Consider the following 14,064-nt stretch of genomic DNA (forward strand, 5'->3'; position numbering starts at 1 on the left):
GTCTACTAGATATTAGTCTGTTTTCTTAAGCATGTTTTTTCCAGAACCCACCAGAGAAGTGCCTTCCTGAGCAGTCCCATCTGTTTCATGGTATGTTATATTACATGCATAACATTAGTATTTTAGTGCCCTCTGTGTTACACTGTGATAGTATCCGTTTTCTCACTGAGTGAATGTAAGCCAATAAAGCACAAATGTGTGAATGTATCTGCGGTGTGTTTTCTTTGTGGGTAAACACGATCACAGTGCAGACGAAACTCAATTCAGAAGCAACAAAACAATTGCTTCCATCACTGATGGGTTTGTGATGGGAGAGCAAGACTCATCTTTATTCAATTACAATTACAACTGAATAATCAAAGGCATTAAGGTCCTATCTGTATGATAAACAGCAGTCAATACGTGGATCCACTTGTTGGTTGAAGGATATAATGAAGAACAAACCATTTCATTACTCAGCAAACTGTTAATAAACTGATACTCCACATCCCGTCGATTATGGATTTGACTAGATGAATGTTTCTCAATCACTGGGCAAGTATTCAGAAAGCATCTCGGGGGGGGGGGGGGCTGGTCAGTTTCTCAGCACTGGGCAAGTATTCAGAAAGCATCTCGGGGGGGGGGCCTGGTCAGTTTCTCAATCACTGGGCAAGTATTTTCAGAAAGCATCTCGGGGGGGGGGGGGGGGGGCTGGTCAGTTTCTCAGCACTGGGCAAGTATTCAGAAAGCATCTCGGGGGGGGGGGGGCCTGGTCAGTTTCTCAATCACTGGGCAAGTATTCAGAAAGCATCTCGGGGGGGGGGGCCTGGTCAGTTTCTCAATCACTGGGCAAGTATTCAGAAAGCATCTCGGGGGGGGGGGGGGCTGGTCAGTTTCTCAATCACTGGGCAAGTATTCAGAAAGCATCTCGGGGGGGGGGGGGGCTGGTCAGTTTCTCAATCACTGGGCAAGTATTCAGAAAGCATCTCGGGGGGGGGCCTGGTCAGTTTCTCAGCACTGGGCAAGTATTCAGAAAGCATCTCGGCAGTAGGACTACAGATCCAGGATCAGCTCCCCCCTGTCCATACAGTATATAATCAGAATGCTCTAAAATGGGAAAACCTAGATCAGCGGTCCTACTCTGAGAAGCTTTATGACCTGATCCTAGATCAGCGGTCCTACTCCGAGAAGCTTTATGGATATGGGCCCTGGTCTCAGGGAGGCTGCTCACTGCTTTTTCAGTTCCCAGACTGATAATTTTTATTTAAACAAGAGAAGTACTCGTTGGTCAGAACCCTGAAACACACTGTAGGGGCCCTGGTACAGAGACACACTGTAGGGGCCCTGGTACAGAGACACACTGTAGGGGCCCTGGTACAGAGACACACTGTAGGGGCCCTGGTACAGAGACAGACATGGTACAGAGACACACTGTAGGGGCCCGGGTACAGAGACAGACATGGTTTAGAAACAGACATGGTTGATCAGCCACAGACTGCTGTAAACAGGAGGGAGAGCTTTACTTCCACTTGAGGTCACAGACCAGCGCTATGTGGTCAGAGGGGTGTGAGACGCTGGGGAGGGCCTGACAGGTAGTGACCTCCTGGTGGCTGGGCAGAGGGATCATCTGATCTACCTGCAGCACCCGCGGGTCCATGAAGATATAGTCCAGGCAGCCGTGGAAGCCCCCTACGTAGTTAGTATAGGCCGGCTCCCCGCAGGCGCTACTCAGCTGGAAGGGGTTGGAGACCTCCATGGGACAGAGCTCGTCCGGTCCGTTGGAGCTCCAGTCCGGGTGGGTGCTGTGCAGAACCCCCTGGCTCACCAGCTGGAAGACCCCCGAGGACGGGGTGCTGTTGAAGTCCCCGCAGAAGAGGAGCGAGGCGTCGGGGTAACTCTGGGTGATCACCTGCTGCAGCTGTTTCAGAGCTACTGCCATCTGGACCAGACGTACATTCCCACCTGTGGTGAGGACATAGAACTGTTATAACCATGGAATATGGACTTCGATTCACACTAGTGTGCCAACTCAAACTGTGATAGGTTGGCTTGGATGTTTAGTTTTCAGTATGGTTACAGCAACTCAAACTGTGATAGGTTGGCTTGGATATTTAGTTTTCAGCATGGTTCCAGCTCGGCTCAGTATGGTAGATGTAACCGTGCCAACCCAGTAGTGTGAAATAGGTCATGTTGTGCTGCATAGCAGGAAGGGGTTGTGCTGCATAGCACAACATGGGGCGGCAGGTAGCCTAGTAGTTAGGGCGTTGGGCCAGTGACCGAAAGGTTGCTAGATTGAATCCCCGAAGCCGACAAGGTAAAAATCTGTCGTTCTGCCCCCTGAACAAGGCAGTTTAACCCACTGTTCCTAGACCGTCATTGTAAATAAGATTTTGTTCTTAACTAACTTGACAAGTTAAATAAAGATTTAAAAAATAGCTAAGGCCCTGAGTTTGACCTCTGTTTTACCTCACCATGTTACTTGACGAGGAACACCTCTGGGCTCCTGTAATAAGCTAGGCTGTAACTAGTGTAGTAACCTACTGCGGATAAAATAACACTTTACCTTTGGGATGCCAGTAGAGGTGGGTGTTGGCAACACAGATCTCCTTGGATGGATCGTTCAGACAGTGAAGGACACTCACCTAGAGAGGAGAACATAAGATCTTAGCCAATCAGAGCCAAAACTGAGAGCCCAAGCAGATCCTTGAGGGCCTCGGATCCCAACCGGGAGCCAAAACACACCATATTACTGTACCTGTAGTGTGGTAGATCTCTGCATCACCTTCTCCTTCAAGGCAGGGTTGCTGTTCACTCTGTCCGACAGTTCTTCGTGGATAGGGTCTGACGTCAGAGCTTCACTCAGCATGATGTCGTGTTGACTGAGCAGTTTAAACTTTGACCTCCTGTAGTAGGTGGCCAAACCTTCGTGCTGCTTCTCCTTAATCCTGAAGACCCCGTCGAAGCCGAACGCATCCAGGGCCGGAGACAGACTGTCGGTGAACACGTTCTTATCCACTTCCTGAAGGCAGATGATGTCAGCATTATAGCCGGACAGCTCTTTTTTTATCAGACTTTGTCTGTAGTCCAGTTCCAATGCGTAGGGAGTACAATAAGGGTACAGGACGGTTTTGGAGAGGTCTGTTTGTGCGTAAACGTCAGCTAAGATGTTGTATGACACTACTCTGACGGTCATGTCATCTGTGACCTTGTTGGTGTACATGTGTCTGTTGTCAAAGGTACAGGAACCGGGCCCTGCCTCGACTGTACCGGTGGTTACTAACTCATTGTCCATCCCACACCGTTTGCCGTCACCCGGCGTGCATGTCAGTTTAAGCTTGGAGCCAATGTCCATATTTGACGGGATGAACACTCGTTCGCTCCCGGCCTCGGTCCAACCATTCTCTCCTCGATGCTCCTCATCACCTGCACCGGACTTGCTCTCCTTGAACCATTTAAACCGACAGTCTTTTAAATCCCCGAATTCTACCTTGAGCTTCGGGCACACGGGGAACCCGGCCAGTAGAGAAGCGGGCAGCTCTGCCGTGGTGAATGTGGGAGGGTTCCTCTCCACTGTGTACTTACGGTCACCCACGTGTAAAACTGCCCCATCCTGCCAGGCATCGGAGTTTAGAGCATCCTCTGCCACAAAGTCTCCGTTGTAGTACAGCCTCACCGCTGCAGCGGGCTCCTGGGCGTCTGTGGGCGCGCCTTTGTTTTTCTTGTATTTTTTAGCTTTGCCCTGGCCCTTGATGATACTGTTAGCGATCCGTGCCAGTGCTTTGCCTAGCTCCTCGGTCTGGTCCCTGAGCATGTGTTTGTTGCTCCCATCAAGGACGAAGGAAATAGTGAGTTTGGATTCCCACGGGACACATCTTACCACGGCTCGATCCATTCTCCTGTAAAACCGACAAATGATGTTGTAGTTACCCCTCGACGAGATGGGCACGGTGTTTCGGAGAAATAATCTGGAGGCGGTTGTCAAATAGTTTAACATAGGGCCTAGTGCATGAGTGGACAAATAGTCCGCTGTATGAATAGCTAGCTAGTGGAGCGAAAGCGGTGATCTGAAACGTCAAACGTCTAATTCACCAACCGAGCAACCAGTAGCTTCCGTTTTTAGAGTAGCAGATTCGATTATGTTAATTGCATAAACTTTACTATGAACGTTAAATAGGGCTGAACATAGTCTTTTTTTTTGTTAAATGACCATCTCATTCTTTACCACGACTTTATCACGTATTTCGTTCATTTCCACGATAGTACTCACTGTTTTTCTCATCAACTTCTTCTTTTTAACTCAATGGTAAACCTCTTCTAACATGTGGCACATACTGCCACCTAGTGTAGACTAGGGGTGTTCTACAAACCTGTTCCGAGGGGAAGGTGTGTGTGGGTTTCTTTGACATTTAGTGGACACATTGTTTTGGCAGCTAGAATTGTAGACAAACACACCCCTCCCGTAATGAAAGTGGCGTTGGAGTTAACTCCAGTAGCTAGCAAATACCCTAACGCTAACTCCTCCTCCCCACCCTCCCCATTCCCAGACACTGTCCTCTTATTACGGGATGTGCTCGTTATTTATTTGATTACAGTGTTTGTCTACTACTTCATATGCCAAGACAATGAGTAGAAAGTGCCGTCTCATTCACATTACAAACTTCATAGGAGCTGAATCAGACAGACATCTGTCCCTGAACTCTATACACCACCTGACATGTGTTAAGTGTATTATAACTTGGTGATTTTATTGCGAATGGCAACAATGTCACACACCTTGTGGGTCTCGAACCCTGGGCTCCCTGCCCATAGGCAGCCCTGCTATCCACTGGTCCAGGGGAGAGGAACCGAACAGGCCTACCTAAGCAAATCAAATGTTATTTGTCACATGCGCCGAATACAACAGGTGTAGATTTTACCGTGAAATGCTGACTGACGACCCCTTAACCAACAATGCAGAGTTAAAAAAGTAAGAGAAGATTAGCAAATAAAAAAAGAGTATTTATACTGAACAAAAATATCAACATAACATTCAGCAATTTCAGAGGTTTTAAGGAGTTACAGGAAATCAGTCAATTTACATACATTTATTAGGCCCTAATCTAGGGATTTCACATGACTGGGCAGGGGCACAGCCATGGGTGGCCTGGGAGGGCAAAGGCCCACCTACTTGGGAACCAGGCCCACCTACTGGGGAGCCATGCCCAGCCATTCAGAGTCGTCGCCCCCCCCCCCCCCCCCACCCCCACAAATGGGCTTTATTACATACAGAAATACATCTGTTTCATCAGGTGGCTGGTCTCAGACGATCCCGCAGGTGAAGAAGCTGAATGTGGAGATCCTGGGCTGGTGTGGTTACACGTGGTCTGCGGTTGTAAGGCTGGTTGGACATACTGCCAAACAACGTTGAAGGCGGCTTATGGTAGATAAATTGACTTTAAATGATCTGGCAACAGCTCTGGTGGACATTCCTGCAGTCAGCATGCCAATTGCACGCTCCCTCAAAACTTGAGACATCTGTAGCATTGTGTTGTGTGACAAAACTGTACATTTTAGAGTGGATTGTTATTGTCCCCAGCACAAGGTGCACCTGTGTAATGATCATGCCGTTTAATCAGCTGCTTGATATGCCACACCTGTCAGTCAAGTGGATGGATTATTTTGGCAAAGGATAAATGCTTACTTACAGGGATGTAAACAACAACATTTGTGCACAACATTTGAGATAAGCTTTTTGTGTGTATGGAATAGTTTCTGGGATCTTTTATTTCAGCTCATGAAACAGGGGACCAACACTTTACATGTTGTGTTTATATTTTAGTTCAGTATATTAACACAATAAAAAACAATAATGAGGCTATATACAGGGGGTTCCAGTACTGAATCAATGTGCAGGGGTACCAGGTAGTAATGAGGTTATATACAGGAAGTACCAGGTAGTAATGAGGCTATATACAGGGGGTTCCAGTACTGAATCAATGTGCAGGGTACCAGGTAGTAATGAGGTTATATACAGGAAGTACCAGGTAGTAATGAGGTTATATACAGGAAGTACCAGGTAGTAATGAGGTTATATACAGGAAGTACCAGGTAGTAATGAGGTTATATACAGAAAGTACCAGGTAGTAATGTGGTTATATACAGGGGGTTCCAGTACTGAATCAATGTGCAGGGTACCAGGTAGTAATGAGGTTATATACAGGAAGTACCAGGTAGTAATGAGGCTATATACAGGGGGTTCCAGTACTGAATCAATGTGCAGGGTACCAGGTAGTAATGAGGTTATATACAGGAAGTACCAGGTAGTAATGAGGCTATATACAGGAAGTACCAGGTAGTAATGAGGTTATATACAGGGGGTTCCAGTACTGAATCAATGTGCAGGGGTACCAGGTAGTAATGAGGTTATATACAGGAAGTACCAGGCAATAATGAGGCTATATACAGGGGGTTCCAGTACTGAATCAATGTGCAGGGGTACCAGGTAGTAATGCGGTTATATACAGGAAGTACCAGTACTGAATCAATGTGCAGGATACCAGGTAGTAATGAGGCTATATACAAGGAGTACCAGTACTGAGTCAATGCGCAGGGGTACCAGGTAGTAATGAGGTTATATACAGGAAGTACCAGGTAGTAATGAGGTAGATGGGTAGGGATAAAAGTGACTAGGCAATCAGGTTAGTAATAAACAGAGTAGCAGCAGCGTATGTGAAGAGTGTGAAAGTGTGTCTATGTGTGAATGTGTGTGTGTGGCGTCAATACGTGTGTATGTGTGTGTTGGAATGTCAGTGTAGTATGTGTGAGTAGAGCCCAGTGAGTGTAGATGGATGTCAGTGCATTAAAAAAAGCGGGGTCAATGTAAATAGTCCGGGTAGCCATTTGATGAACTGTTCAGCAGTCTTATGGCTTGGGGGTAGAAGCTGTTCAGAAACATTTTGGTCCCAGACTTGGCACTCCGGTACCGCTTGTTATGCGGTAGCAGAGGGAACAGTCTATGACTTAGGTGGCTGGAGTCTTTAACAATTTTTAGGGCCTTCCTCTGACACCGCCTGGTATAGAGGTGTTGGATGGCAGGAAGCTCAGCCCCAGTGATATACTGGGCCATACGCACTGCCCTCTGTAGCGCCTTGTGGTTGGATGCCAAGCAATTGCCATACCAAGCGGGGACGCAGTCAGTCAAGATCAGTGCCAGTCCGTTCGGCCGCCCTAGGCGAGACCAAAAAATGCAGCCTCCGCAAAACTAGAATAGTCCTAGTGAGCAAAATGAGGTTGAAAAGACGTCTTAAAGACATATTTTCTAGACATTGAAGTCAAGTTCAATTTAGGTTCTGAATGAAAGGTGAAAATACGTATTTTCCCGACGTTTGAAATCAGGCAAATCTTTGATTCTGAAAGAAAATTTGAAAATACTTATTTTCAGAATGTTGAAAATAAGTAACTTATAGACCAAATCAAGGCTGGTCCAGAACGGAAAATATCTGAACCAAAGATAGACGTTTATGATTGGTTCAGATTTGGTCCAGATCGGACAAAAATCTATGTCCATGGATGTTGAATTCAAGGCCATTCTGGACCACACCAAACCTGAACCAAACATAGACCTCTGTGATTGCCCATCTATGTGGTAAGCCTACCGTTTGTAAAACACCAAAACACCAAACAGGGCCAATACATTGGCTCGTACTTATTGGGGTGTAGCCTTACCATGTCGGCCGCAATGGAATGTGATGAATGCCCATCCATGTGGTAGGTCCACCATTTGTAAAACAGGCCGTAGCGTTGGCTTAGTTCTGATTCCTGTGACTAAGGATATTTGATCGGAGAAACCTGCATGATGTCCAAAGTGTTTGTCTCATTACATTGTCATCCATATTATCTCCAGCCTGTAGGCTACAGAAAAGGCTACAAACTCTTTCTATCATATCCTATATCTGCTACATGATTTATTTATTCTAGATTGGTGGTTTTATGTGTTGTTGTTGGAGGTGCGTCTTGGTCAGTTTAGCTCAGAAAATGCCGCCCTCGTCAATCTTCCTCCATAGAGGGCCGACCGTGGTCAAGATGCTCTCGATGATAAAGCAGGAGCACTTTTTTAGGATCTGAGGACCAAATCTTTTCAGCCTCCTGTGGGGGAAGAGGTGTTGTCGTGTCCTCTTCCCTACTGTGTTGGTGTGTTTGGACCATGATAGGTCTTTAGTGACGTGGACACTGAGGAACTTGAATCTCTCAACCCGCTCCACTCCGTCCCAGTCGAATGGGGACGTGCTCGGACCTCCGTTTCCTGTTGTCCAAGATCAGCTCCTTTGTCTTGCTGACGTTGAGGGAGAGGTTGTCCTGGCACCACACTGCCAGGTCTCTGTCCTCCTTCCTATAGGCTGTCTCATCGTCGGAAGTGATCAGGCCTACCGCCATCGCATCGTCGGAAACTTAATGATGGTGTTGGAGTCATGGGTGAGTAGGGAGTACAGGAGAGAACTAAGCACCCACCCCTGAGGGGCCCCCATGTTGAGGGTCAGCATGGCCGATGTGTTGTTACTTACACTCACCACCTGGGGGCGGCCCGTCAGGAAGTCCAGGGTCCAGTTGCAGAGAGAGGTGTTTAATCACAGGGTTCTTAGCTTAGTGATGAGCTTGGAGGGCACTATGGTGTTGAACCCTGACCTGTACTCAATGAAAAGCATTCTCACATTCTCACATGTAGGTATTACAGACTGGGTCAGGGAGAGGTTGAAAATGTCAGTGAAGACACTTGCCAGGTGGTCAGCGCATGCTCTCAGCACACATCCTGGTAATCCTGCGGCCTTGTGAATGTTAACCTTTTTAAAAGTCTTACTCACATCGGCTACGGAGAGTGTGATCACATAGTCATGCAGAACAGCTGGTGCTCTCGTGCATGGTTCAGTGTTGTTTGCCTCGAAACGAGCATAGAAGGTATTTAACTCGTCTGGTTGGCTCGCGTCACTGGAAAGCTCGCGACTGGGTTTCCCTTTGTAATCTGTGATAGTTTGCAAGCCCTGCCACATCTGACAAACATTAGAGCCGGTGTAGTATGATTCAATCTTGGTCCTGTATTGACACTTTGCCTGTTCGATGGTTCGTCGAGGGCAAAGCGGGATTTCTTTTGCATCTGGATTAATGTCCCACTCCTTGAAAGTGTCAGCTCTAGCCTTTTAGCTCAGTGCAGATGTTGCCTGTAATCCATGGCTTCTGGTTAGGATATGTACAGTGCCTTCAGAAAGTATTCATACCCCTTAAATTATTCCACATTTTGTTGTGTTACAGCCTGAATTAAAAATGCATTAAAAATAAATCATCACGCACATCTAAACACAATAACCTCATAATGACAAAGTGAAAATATAATTTTAGAATTATTTTCAAATGTATTGAAAATGAAATACAGAAATATCTCATTTACTTTTAACAAGGCACTTGTACTGTACATAAGTATTCACACCCCTGAGTCAGTACAAGTTAGAATTCCCTTTGGCAGCGATTACAGCTGTGAGTCTTTCTGGGTATGTTTCTAAGAGCTTTGTACACCTGGATTGTTCAATATTATATTTTAAATTCTTCAAGCTCTGTCACATTTTTTACAGTACTACTCCAGTGCCTAGTTTCAAACAGGAAGCATGTTTCAGAATGTTTTTATTCTGTACAGGCTTCCTTCTATTCACTCTGTCATTTATATTAGTATTGTGGAGTAACTACAATGTTGTTGATCCATCCTCAGTTTTTATCCTATCACAGCCATTAAACTCTGTAACCGTTTTAAAGTCACCATTGGCTTCATGGTGAAATCCCTGTGCAGTTTCCTTCCTCTCCGGCAACTGAGTTAGGAAGGACGCCTGTATCTTTGTAGTGACTAGGTGTATTGATACACCATCCAAAGTGTAATTAATAACTTCACCATGCTCAAAGGGATATTCAATGTCTGCTTTTTAAAATGTGTACCCATCTGTCACGAGTCCGACCGAGGGTGGCTTCCCTTCCCGGTCGGGTGGCGCTCGGCGGTCGTCGTCACCGGCCTATTAGCTGCCACTGATTGTCTTTCCTCCCCCTCCTTGTATGTTTATTGGTAGCACCTGTTTGTGATGATTAGTTGGGCTTCTTTAGACAGCCGGCCCGCCTGTTTGTTGTGCGGGATTAATTATTGTAACCTTCGGCTCTGTACTAGAGGAACGTGTTAGTGCCTGGTCGTGCATTTTTCAGTTGTAAATGTTTCATTCCCCGTGTTTGGGGCCGTTATTATTGTGTTGGTGCAATTAAAGAGCACAGCATTGCACTCTCTGTCTCCTGCGTTTGACTCCACACCCACGACACCCGGAGCATTACACATCTACAAATAAGGACCCTTCTTTGCGAGGCATTGGAAAACCTCCCTGGTCTTTGTGGTTGAATCTGTGTTTGAAAGGGATCTTACAATTATCTGTATGTGTGGGGTACAGAGATCAGGTAGTCATTCAAAAATCATGTTAAACACTATTATTGCACACAGAGTGAGTCCATGCAACTTATTATGTGACTTGTTAAGCACATTTTTACTCCTGAACTTATTTAGGCTTGCGATAACAACGGATTTGAATACTTATTGACTCAAGACATTTCAGCTTTTCATTTTTTTATTAATATGTAAACAGTTTTTTAAACATAATTCCACTTTGACATTATGGGGCGTAGGACAGTGACACAAACTCTCAATGTAATACATTTGAACTACAGGCTGTAACACAACAAAATGTGGAAAAAGGGGTGTGAATACTTTCTGAAGACACTGGTCACTGTGGGGACGACTGTGGGGACGCACTTATTAATGAAGCCGGTGACTGAGGTGCTATACTCCTCAATGTCATCGGATGAATCCTGGAACATATTCCAGTCTGTGCTAGCGTATATGCCATGTAGCTTAGCATCCGCTTCGTCGGACCACTTCCGTATTGAACACGCGCATCACTGGTACTTCCTGTTTGTGTTTTTGCTTGGGGAGGGACTATGTACAAAAACATTTTTGTCATTTAGTAGACCATCTTATCCAGAGGGATTAGGGTTAAGTGCCTTGCTCAAGGGCACATCGACCAATTTTTTTTCCACCTAGTCGGCTCAGGGATTCAAACCAGCGACCTTTTGATTACTGGCCAGCATCCTGGAGTCGCGTCTTCACTGTTGACGTTGAGACTGGTGTTTTGCGGGTACTTTTTAATGAAGCTACCAGTTGAGGACTTGTGAGGCGTCTGTTTCTCAGGAGCACTTGTTAAGGTGGTAAATGACCTTTTAATGGTGTCAGACCGAGGCTTTGTATCTGTCCTCGTGCTCCTAGACCTTAGTGCTGCTTTTGATACCATCGATCACTACATTCTTTTGGACAGATTGGAAACCCTAACTGGTCTACACGGACAAGTTCTGGCCTGGTTTAGATCTTATCTGTCGGAAAGATATCAGTTTGTCTCTGTGGATGGTTTGTCCTCTGACAAATCAATGGTAAGTTTCGGTGTTCCTCAAGGTTCCGCTTTAGGACCACTATTGTTTTCACTATGTATTTTACCTCTTGGTGATGTCATTCAGAAACATAAGGTTAACTTTCACTGCTATGCGGACGACACACAGCTGTACATTTCAATGAAACATGGTGAAGCCCCAAAATTGCCCTCCCTGGAAGCCTGTGTTTCAGACATAAGGATGTGGATGGCGGCAAATGTTCTACTTTTAAACTCGGACAAAACTGAGATGCTTGTTCTAGGTCCCAAGAAACAAAGAGATCTGCTGTTGGACCTGACAATTAATCTTGATGGTTGTTCAGTCGTCTCAAATAAAACTGTGAAGGACCCTGATCTCTCTTTTGACAAACATATCAGAAATATTTCATGCCTCAGGACTACCTGGCCTGATGACTCCTGGCTGTCCCCAGTCCACCTGGTCGTGCTGCTGCTCCAGTTTCAACTGTTCTGTCTGCAGCTATGAAACCCTGACCTGTTCACCGGACGTCTGTCTCTGTCTCTCTCTCTCTCTCTCTCTCTCTCTCTCTCTCTGTCTCTGTCTCTGTCTCTCTCTCTCTGTGCTCTCTCTCTCTCTCTCTCTGTGCTCTCTCTCTCTCTCTCTCTCTCTCTCTGTGCTCTCTCTCTCTCTCTGTGCTCTCACTCTCTCTCTCTGTGCTCTCTCTCTCTCTCTGTGCTCTCTCTCTCTCTGTGCTCTCTCTCTCTCTCTCGCTCTCTCTCTCTGTGCTCTCTCTCTCTGTCTCTCGCGCTCTCTCTCTCTCTCTGTGCTCTCTCTCTGTGCTCTCTCTCTCTCTCTCTGTCTCTCTCTCTGTGCTCTCTCTCTCTCTCTCTCTCTCTGTGCTCTCTCTCTCTCTCTCTGTGCTCTCTCTCTCTCTCTCTCTCTCTCTCTCTCTCTGTGCTCTCTCTCTCTATCTCTCACGCTCTCTCTCTCTCTCTGTGCTCTCTCTCTCTGTCTCTGTCTCTCTCTCTGTGCTCTCTCTCTCTGTGCTCTCTCTCTCTATCTCTCGCGCTCTCTCTCTCTCTCTCTGTGCTCTCTCTCTCTGTCTCTGTCTCTCTCTGTGCTCTCTCTCTCTGTGCTCTCTCTCTCTCTCTCTGTCTCTCTCTCTGTCTCTGTCTCTCTCTCTGTGCTCTCTCTCTCTGTGCTCTCTCTCTCTATCTCTCGCGCTCTCTCTCTCTCTCTCTGTGCTCTCTCTCTCTCTCTCTCTCAGAGAGGGGTTGCGTTAAATGTGGAACACACATTTCAGTTGAATATATTCTAGGTGCCCCCCTTTCCCTTTGATCTATGAACGTTTGTATATCTTGAAGATGCAGTAGTCAGTATTAAAACTGAGGACCAGCCAACTTTTTGATGCAGTAGTCAGTATTAAAACTGTCACTTGTGAGAAAGTGAAGGGCGTTATGTTAGACGGCATCCAAAGGTTTAAGAGTAGTGGCTGCTGCATTCTGGTAAATAGAGTCACCTGGCTGCTGCATTCTGGTTAATAGAGTCACCTGGCTGCTGCATTCTGGTCAATAGAGTCACCTGGCTGCTGCATTCTGGTTAATAGAGTCACCTGGCTGCTGCATTCTGGTCAATAGAGTCACCTGGCTGCTGCATTCTGGTAAATAGAGTCACCTGGCTGCTGCATTCTGGTTAATAGAGTCACCTGGCTGCTGCATTCTGGTCAATAGAGTCACCATAGTCAAGAACTGGCAGGAAAGTTGACTAATCAATCCGCTTCCTGCTGTTTTAGGGAGAGGCCAGATATATTTCTAAAAAATACAAATAAAATATATATATTTTAAATGTTACATACAATCCAAAAGCCCAGATATTTATATGTGTGAACCTGATTGATGGGAGAACCATCCAATGAAGTCCAACTGAAGCATTTTTTTTGTGAGAATTAGAGAACAACATGTATTTAGTTTTGCCCACATTAAGTACACATTTTAAACCAACCAGTACCGACCCCTGTGGTACACCTTTAGTAATATTGAGGAAACTAGACTTGACAAAATCAGAAATCATACAATGTGTCCTATCTGACAGATAGTTCTCAAACCACTTGCACAGATGTCTGATCCAGGCCTATTTCAGACAACCTTTGAATGAGTAGAGAATGGTTGACAGTGTCGAAGGCCTTGGAAAGGTCTATAAATAAAGCGCCACAATGACTTTTATGATCTAAGCAATTTAACACATCATCTAAAACAAGCTTTAGCAGCTGAAATTGTACTATGTCCGGGTCTTAAACCCAGACTGGCTGAAACTGAACTATGTCCTGGTTAAACCAGACTGGTACACATTTAGAATAGAATGAGAAGTTTACAAAGTTCTTAGCTGACAGTTGGCCAGAGATTCTGAAACTTGGAAAAGGCAAGATGACTTGGAAATTGGATGTCCGAAGGATCTCCTCCTTTTTGTAGGGGAGGACATGTGCCACTTTCTAGATCTTAGGGATAACACCAGAAACCATTTTCAAGTAAAAAATATATAATCAATGATTCTGCAATAAGTGGGGCAGAGAGCTGCAGTAAGAAGGGATCAAGATAATCAACCTCTATGGATTTTTTACATTGATTTTTTTAGCAAGGTACATAGTACATCATA

General features: G+C 45.7%; 1 protein-coding gene across 2 annotated transcripts; it reads right to left on the minus strand.

The window, feature by feature from the left end:
• Positions 1–948: 948 nt before the first annotated feature.
• On the minus strand, positions 949–4,225 carry pde12 (phosphodiesterase 12). 2 transcript variants are annotated; one of them, XM_036984329.1, is made up of 4 exons: positions 2,735–4,225; positions 2,543–2,621; positions 1,456–1,941; positions 949–1,394 (listed from the first exon to the last, which is right to left on the minus strand). In XM_036984329.1, the coding sequence occupies exons 1-3, from the start codon at positions 3,971–3,973 to the stop codon at positions 1,499–1,501; spliced, it is 1,761 nt and encodes a 586-aa protein (XP_036840224.1). In that variant the 5' UTR covers positions 3,974–4,225; the 3' UTR covers positions 949–1,394; positions 1,456–1,498. The 2 variants fall into 2 exon arrangements, with proteins under 2 accessions (XP_036840224.1, XP_021466490.2); XM_021610815.2 differs by having other exon boundaries at positions 949–1,941.
• Positions 4,226–14,064: the final 9,839 nt, after the last annotated feature.

This window comes from Oncorhynchus mykiss, chromosome 7 (genome assembly GCF_013265735.2).
Source record: "Oncorhynchus mykiss isolate Arlee chromosome 7, USDA_OmykA_1.1, whole genome shotgun sequence".
NCBI classification, from domain to species: domain Eukaryota; kingdom Metazoa; phylum Chordata; class Actinopteri; order Salmoniformes; family Salmonidae; genus Oncorhynchus; species Oncorhynchus mykiss.